General features: G+C 42.0%; 1 protein-coding gene across 1 annotated transcript; it reads right to left on the bottom strand.

The window, feature by feature from the left end:
• Positions 1-1159: 1159 nt before the first annotated feature.
• On the bottom strand, positions 1160-3731 carry LOC130105927 (B-cell receptor CD22-like). Its single transcript, XM_056272115.1, has 5 exons — positions 3597-3731; positions 2343-2700; positions 1996-2244; positions 1653-1907; positions 1160-1245 (listed from the first exon to the last, which is right to left on the bottom strand). The coding sequence occupies exons 1-5, from the start codon at positions 3729-3731 to the stop codon at positions 1160-1162; spliced, it is 1083 nt and encodes a 360-aa protein (XP_056128090.1).
• Between the last annotated feature and the right edge of the window lie 3432 nt (positions 3732-7163).

The following is a 7163-nucleotide window of genomic DNA, read 5'->3' as shown; positions in this document are numbered from 1 at the left end:
TGATGTTTAATACACAGATATGATTTGAATTAATGGTATTTCTCTATAGGACATGGCACTGCCACTTTGAATGTGATGAAATCTGGTCTATCTTCAGGATTTAAAGCAGTAATGATGTGAGCTTCAGATTTCCTCATTCAATAACTAATGCCGAGTTCAGAGTTCAATTTTCAAAATAATCGGGTCACTGTGGTTTTCACACTGCATGACTATCTGGGGTAACATTCAGTTGCTGCTGTGTTCACACTGCACGATGGATCGGCGACAGGAGGTTTCACACTGCATGACTTTACAAAAGAAAGAATCGCCGACAACTTCTGCCTGGTCCGCAAACTACGTTTCACAACCAAACAAACGCGAGAAGTGATAGGAAATAACGGAAGATCGCGCGTGCGTGAGACCGGAGTTCTCGCGCGACACTGAATTTGTTATTAAAAATGAGAGCCTACAAATTGTCTGTGCACTGATTTGTAGCGAAAATGAAAAAAACAAACAGTTTATGCAGGAAATGGTTGGGAAGACGAGGGGAGCAAGGACTGTGTTTTGCAAAGAGAGTTGGGGGTAAATCAATAATTTTGCAAATGTCCTGCTGTTGCTGCTGGTCATGCAAACGTTTGTGCTTTGTTTCTGTTTGATATAATTGTAAATATAGGCCTATCTATTAAAATACTGGTATTCTGGTCTATAACTCCTCCTCCTCCTCCCTGTATCTTGCTCTCTCATTGGCTGTCGGTCATCGCCGATATAGTTTTCAGTCAGAACACATTCACACAGCAGGATTGTGAATCGCCGACAGGTCCAGATATTTAGCATGCCAAATATCTCACGGGCGTCGGCGACTCGTCGGCGATTCTCTCAGATCGCGTCTTTGCTCATTCACACTGTGTGATTGTCATTCGTGTGAACAAGCACCGATTTGCCTGTGATTTCGGGCATTTGTCTGCGATTTCTCAAAACCTGTCGGCGAGCCAAAATCCTGCAGTCTGAACTCGGCATAACTGAGTAGCTGTCAGTGTGGAAAGATAGGATGGGAAATCTTGCCTTAGCTCACATTCATCATGATGTCTCACTGAATTCAACACACACAAACACACCAACACACACACACACCAACACACACACACACACCCACACACACCCACACACACACATATACACCTTACCAAATCACTAACATCGTAATGATCACTGCAGCTCCACAAACCCCTCCAATGGATATGGATAATATCACCAGACGTCCTGCAACTGAGACAAAAGAGTAAAATATCTGAACAGATTCATTTGAATCACTTTAGAAAGAGACATAAGTATATGAGCCGCTCTACCTTTAACTGTGACGGTTACAGCGTCTGATCTCTGAGATCCATGTTGATTGTGAGCCTGACAGTAGAAGCGTCCACTCTGTAGTGCACTGAAACTCTGTCCAGATCCAACAGCTGAGGTTTCATTCTCCTTAAACCAGCTGAAGTTCAGAGCAGGAGGGTTTGAGTCACTGATGCAGTTCAGAGTCACTGAATCTCCCTCCACTATTACACCAGATCCACGCATCAACACTGAGACGTTCCTGGGACGGTCTAAAACAGAGAAACATTTATACCATTAACAATCATATTAAACTTGACATCATAGTGACTGAACCATCATTTACTCACACATGACGTTTAAAGTCACAGCATCAGAGTATTTCTCTCCATGTTCATTGATGGACTTGCACTTGTATTCTCCACTGTCATCAGAGCTGATCTTTGAGATGCTGAAGATTCTTCCAGATCCTACAATCGTTCCTCCTTTAAACCAGCGGATTTCTGCAGGAGGGTTTGAGTCACTGATGCAGTTCAGAGTCACTGAATCTCCCTCCACTATTACACCAGATGGACTAATGGACACTGAGACACTCTTTGGAGGGTCTAAAAGGACAAAAATTAAAACCTTAAATCATCTCATTCAAACCCAATCTCCTAATTAAAAAAAAAGACTAAATTAATCTGCACTCACACATGACATTGAGCTCAACAGCAGGAGAGACGTGAGTGTGTCCGTCTACAGCACAGCTATATCTGCCTGAATCCTCTCTTCTGACTGACTGCAGCAGGAGTTCATTGTTTCTGTCTCTTCTCTCAGTTAATGGCTGTGAGTTTCTGTACCAGATGAATGTTGCTCTGTCAGTCAGAGCGCAGCTGCTTTTACATGTCAGACTGACTGAATCTCCCTCTGTCACTCTCTCAGGAGACTCCACCTGAAGATCTGAACACAACACACACATTAGATCTAGTGCTGCTGTCATACACTGATTATTATTCAACATAATGCACAGAAGAAGAGATAAACTTCATCAAAGTCACCTGTGACAGTAAGAGTCACTCCTGGATAACCAGTCCATTTGTCTTTATCAGTGATGAATCTGAAATAGTACATGTGTGAATCCTTCAGTGTCACATGACTCAGTCTGACGGTGCAGTTCTGCTGTTTATCTCCCAGATACTGAAGCCTCTGACTGTATTCAGTGTCATTAGACAGATCTCGAGGCTCAACACCTCTTATAGCATCTTTGGTCCAGAACACTTCCTTTATCTGATGTCCAGTAGGGTATGTATAAGTGCATCTCATTATCACTGTTGAGTCCTTTAGTGCACAGATGTGTGAAGGACTGTAACTCACACCCCAACCAGCACTAGAAACCCCTGAAACACAGAATTCATCCTGAACAATTTAGCAGCATCATGTGCATAAAAAAATTATCCAATTTATCTTGGGGTGTTTCTAAAGTGTTGCACTGACTAACCGTGAATCATGAGAAGAACGATCAGAGGAAGAGGATGAGCCATTCTGAGTGATGTCACTATCAACACCTACAACAAATGAACAGTGGCTTATTTTTCAACAAGTCTTGTCAGTTTGGTCTCATTGTTACATATAGGGCCCTATCTTGCACCCAGCGCAATTGACTTTGTACACTGACCCATGTATCATTCCTATTTTGCACCCGACGCACAGCGGACTTTTCCCTCCACAAAGGAAAAACCAAGTCTAAAGTCAGTGGCGCGTTATTCAGATGCTATTTTAGGGGCGCATGCTTGGCCATAATGTAGTGTGTGCACTACGCACACACACTTTGCTTCTCTCATACACAGACGCAGCAGTTCCCACTTTTGCAAACCATACATAATTACAAGGAAAACTATTCCACACGAGGGAAATCATTGTGGTGTCCATGTAGAATTGAAAAATAGGCACACATATAGCTTACACATTTACCCAAATTATTATACTCCTGTTTAACCGAAGCTAATTTGGGTGTGTTTCTCCGTCCCCAAACAACACCACTTCTCTGTCTTTTACGGCGCTGACGAGAACGTTGCTCTCCTCGGCTGTGAACCGCTCCTGGCGCGCGTCTGGCAAAACCGCCATTATAATAGCAATCCGCCATGGGACAAGCGCGCCTGCTTTTAAAGGGAATGTGAGATGACGCTCTGATTGGTTTATTTCACGTTACGCCCAAACCACATGAGTAATGTAGCGACTTCAGACCAACTCATTTTAGATTTGCGTCAGGCGCAAGAGTCATTTATCCCGCCCAGTGCTTTAAGTGGGCTCACTTGCACATCTGTTTTAATCCTTTGGCTGCGCTGCCGCTTTTCAGAGCTCCCTTCAATGCAATGCACGCCTCCTAATTCGTCCCACCGAGAGCAGAGTGAAGGGTTGGTCAAAATCCCTTGCCTCTTCAAATACATCTATAATCATATATCCTTCTGAATGCTTATATACTTCCTTTATAAAAATCAATAATCAAATATATTCATTATCACATAATCATTTTTATTCTTTGTGCTTGTGAAATGATATTTTCTTAAATGCATGTGATGTAAGTAACCAGTTTCTTTTAGGTGCATTCCAATCTTACTTTGAGATTGCACGTAGTACACGCAGGACACGAAGGCCACGTAACCCACAAGGCCGTTTGTCCCTTTCTCTGGGATCAGTAGAGGGTCCTAAAGGCAGCGTGGACACATATGATTCTTCGTTGTACATATGGTCAAGCTATATTGAGCGTTACTATATCGAACTTTAATTGTTGTATTAAAATGTATTCTTTCCAGTATATTTCCTTCCTTGGGAGTAAATGCCAGTTATCTATTTTTCTCCCAAACGAGTGAATGTTTTAGCATTATGTTTTGGTATACTGAACTGATAATAAGGAGCTCAGACTCTCTTCAGCCTTGATGGGAGCTGTTATTTGCTAGTGTCTGTTATTTGTGTGTGTGTGCGTATGACATTCTATGTAGGTTCTGGACGTTCGGACCAGACACCCCGGCGCCCTTCTCTAACCTGCGAGGCCACCACAGACCTAAATCTAATGAGTGGACGACAACTACACAGCAAAATCCCCAGAGTTAAATGAACTCTGCTCAGAGAACATTTGGTCCCACTCTACAGAGACTTAAAATAACTCTGAGGCCCTGTCCACACGGACACGGGTATTTTTATAACCGTGACTTTTTTTTACGCGGTTCGGCCGTTCGTCCACACGAAAACACACTGAAACCGAACATTCTTGAAAGCCCCTGCCAGGGTGAGGATTTTCAGAAACGCCGGTTACAGTGTTGTCGTGTAGACAGTGAAACCGGGGTTTTTGCCTTGCGACGTCAGAGTGTGGGCCGTTATCAGCTGTGTTTGACATCAGATTTGCGCTTCTGATTGGCCAACGTGGCTTTAGGGTTAAGGTTTATATCGCCGCCTGCTGGCGTGGCATGCTCTTGACCACGCTTGATTGTGTGTTTTTACGTTTTCATGTTGACAGAGACCGAGCATGTGTGGACGGGATTTTTTTTTAAAACGCTGTAGGAAAAACTCCGGTTATAAAAATACCCGTGTCCGTGTGGACATGGCCTGAATCAGAGTTAAAGTTAATGAGATACCTAAGTGATTAATTAAGTGATGATTGGGCATTAATGATGAACACCTGCTGTCAACAAGCAGAATCACTGAAGGAAAGAGAAACAACAAGAACAGAAAAAAAAGATAAACACAAGAACTACAACTGACTTCTAGCCACAGCCTTATGCCGAGTTCAGACTGCACGATTTTCAAAATAATCGGGTCACTGTTGTTTTCACACTGCATGACTATCTGGGGTAACATTCAGTTGCTGCTGTGTTCACACTGCACGATGGATCGGCGACAGGAGGTTTCACACTGCATGACTTTACAAAAGAAAGAATCGCCGACAACTTCTGCCTGGTCCGCAAACTACGTTTCACAACCAAACAAACGCGAGAAGTGATAGGAAATAACGGAAGATCACGCGTGCGTGAGACCGGAGTTCTCGCGCGACACTGAATTTGTTATTAATAATGATAGCCTACAAATTGTCTGTGCACTGATTTGTAGCGAAAATGAAAAAATAAATAAACAGTTTATGCAGGAAATGGTTGGGAAGACGAGGGGAGCAAGGACTGTGTTTTGCAAAGAGAGTTGGGGGTAAATAAATAATTTTGCAAATGTCCTGCTGTTGCTGCTGGTCATGAAAATGTTTGTGCTTTGTTTCTGTTTAATATAATTGTAAATATAGGCCTATCTATTAAAATACTGATATTCTGGTCTATAACTCCTCCTTCTCCTCCCTGTATCTTGCTCTCTCATTGGCTTTCGGTCATCGCCGATGTAGTTTTCAGTCAGAACACATTCACACAGCAGGATTGTGAATCGCCGACAGGTCCAGATATTTAGCATGCCAAATATCTCACGGGCGTCGGCGACTCGTCGGTGATTCTCTCAGATCGCGTCTTTGCTCATTCACACTGCGTGGTTGTCACTCGCGTGAACGAGCACCGATTTGCCTGTGATTTCGGGCATTTGTCGGCGATTTCTCAAAACCTGTCGGCGAGCCAAAATCAGGGCTAAAATCGTGCAGTCTGAACTCGGCATTAGATGAAATCAAATGTAGACAAAAGACATTAAATCTCTAGTTCTCAGCAGAGGAGGATTAAACAACTCCACAAACAGCATTACCAGCTTCACTTATTACTAACCAGACTGACTTTATTTCTGTTAATTCTACAGAAGGTCTTATTGAGAATTAACAGAAGTTTAGATGTTGATGATTTATTGACAATGTTTGATCACCATTATGACGATGAGTGTTTCCTTTAGTTGGTCAGATTTGACTCTTGGCTTTTATTCTGAGTTTGTGGTTTTTGTAACAGATTTTACCAAAACATGTAGTTTGTTACAAAGAAAGCCAAAAACAATGATGATCAGGTGATATAGTTTTCAACAACAAAAAATAGAATAATGCACTTATCTCATCACTGTCCAAAAGTGGTTATATGATGTTAATACATTATATTCACTAACAATACTCTCTTGCCACAGATCGGACATTCTGATTTTTGACTTTTTAAAATACAATATGGGGATTTTTTTTTCCAAGACACAGACATCAAGAATCAGCATATGAATCTCAACAATGGTAACATGCTTCATGCCGCAATGCATGCTGGGAGCCATACGTTTTATATTATTGTGGCTCCCAGCATGCATTGCGGCATGAGGCATGTTACCATTGTTGAGATTCATTGTATTTTAAAAGTCAAAAATCAGAATGTCCAATTTGTGTCTGGGGTGGATTCAGTGATATCTGCAGTGGGAAAGATCTGCCTTGTCCAAATACCCACACTTGCGGTCTTTGCACTTGACCACTTGTCTACTTGCATGACGCATTTCCTCTATTTGGTCCAAGTGTTTACAGAGCTTTTATTTATTATACTTTTAAAACTTTGAGTTTTAAAATAAACGTCTACATGTCTGTTCAGTAGTTGCTATGTAGCTAACAGAAGACACTCATTTAAAATTGTGGTGCTTCTAATTAAGTGATAAAAACAGTTGCAAATGTTGTACAAAATAGGCCATACTCATCTTTGCACCAATAAAATGTGCAACACTTTATGTTTTTACTACCAAATTATATGTATAATCTAATTAATTTAAATTACAGTGGAATGTTTTCCTCTACATCTCGCGATTTCGGGGCACATGAGTTCCCGAACATAATGCATGATAGCATACGCAGTAGGGATGGCTGCCGCGAAACAGTCGTTCCGAAGCTTTGCGAGATCCCGAAGCGCAGGCTTGTTTGAGATGAGCAAAATCTGCGCAGAACCGAT

This window comes from Rhinichthys klamathensis, unplaced genomic scaffold (assembly GCF_029890125.1).
Source record: "Rhinichthys klamathensis goyatoka isolate OS25496 unplaced genomic scaffold, OSU_Roscu_1.1 h1tg000330l_1, whole genome shotgun sequence".
In the NCBI taxonomy this organism is placed as follows: Eukaryota; Metazoa; Chordata; class Actinopteri; order Cypriniformes; family Leuciscidae; genus Rhinichthys; species Rhinichthys klamathensis.
Note: the sequence above shows the minus strand (reverse complement) of the source record. Positions and strands in the feature narration are given on the sequence as shown.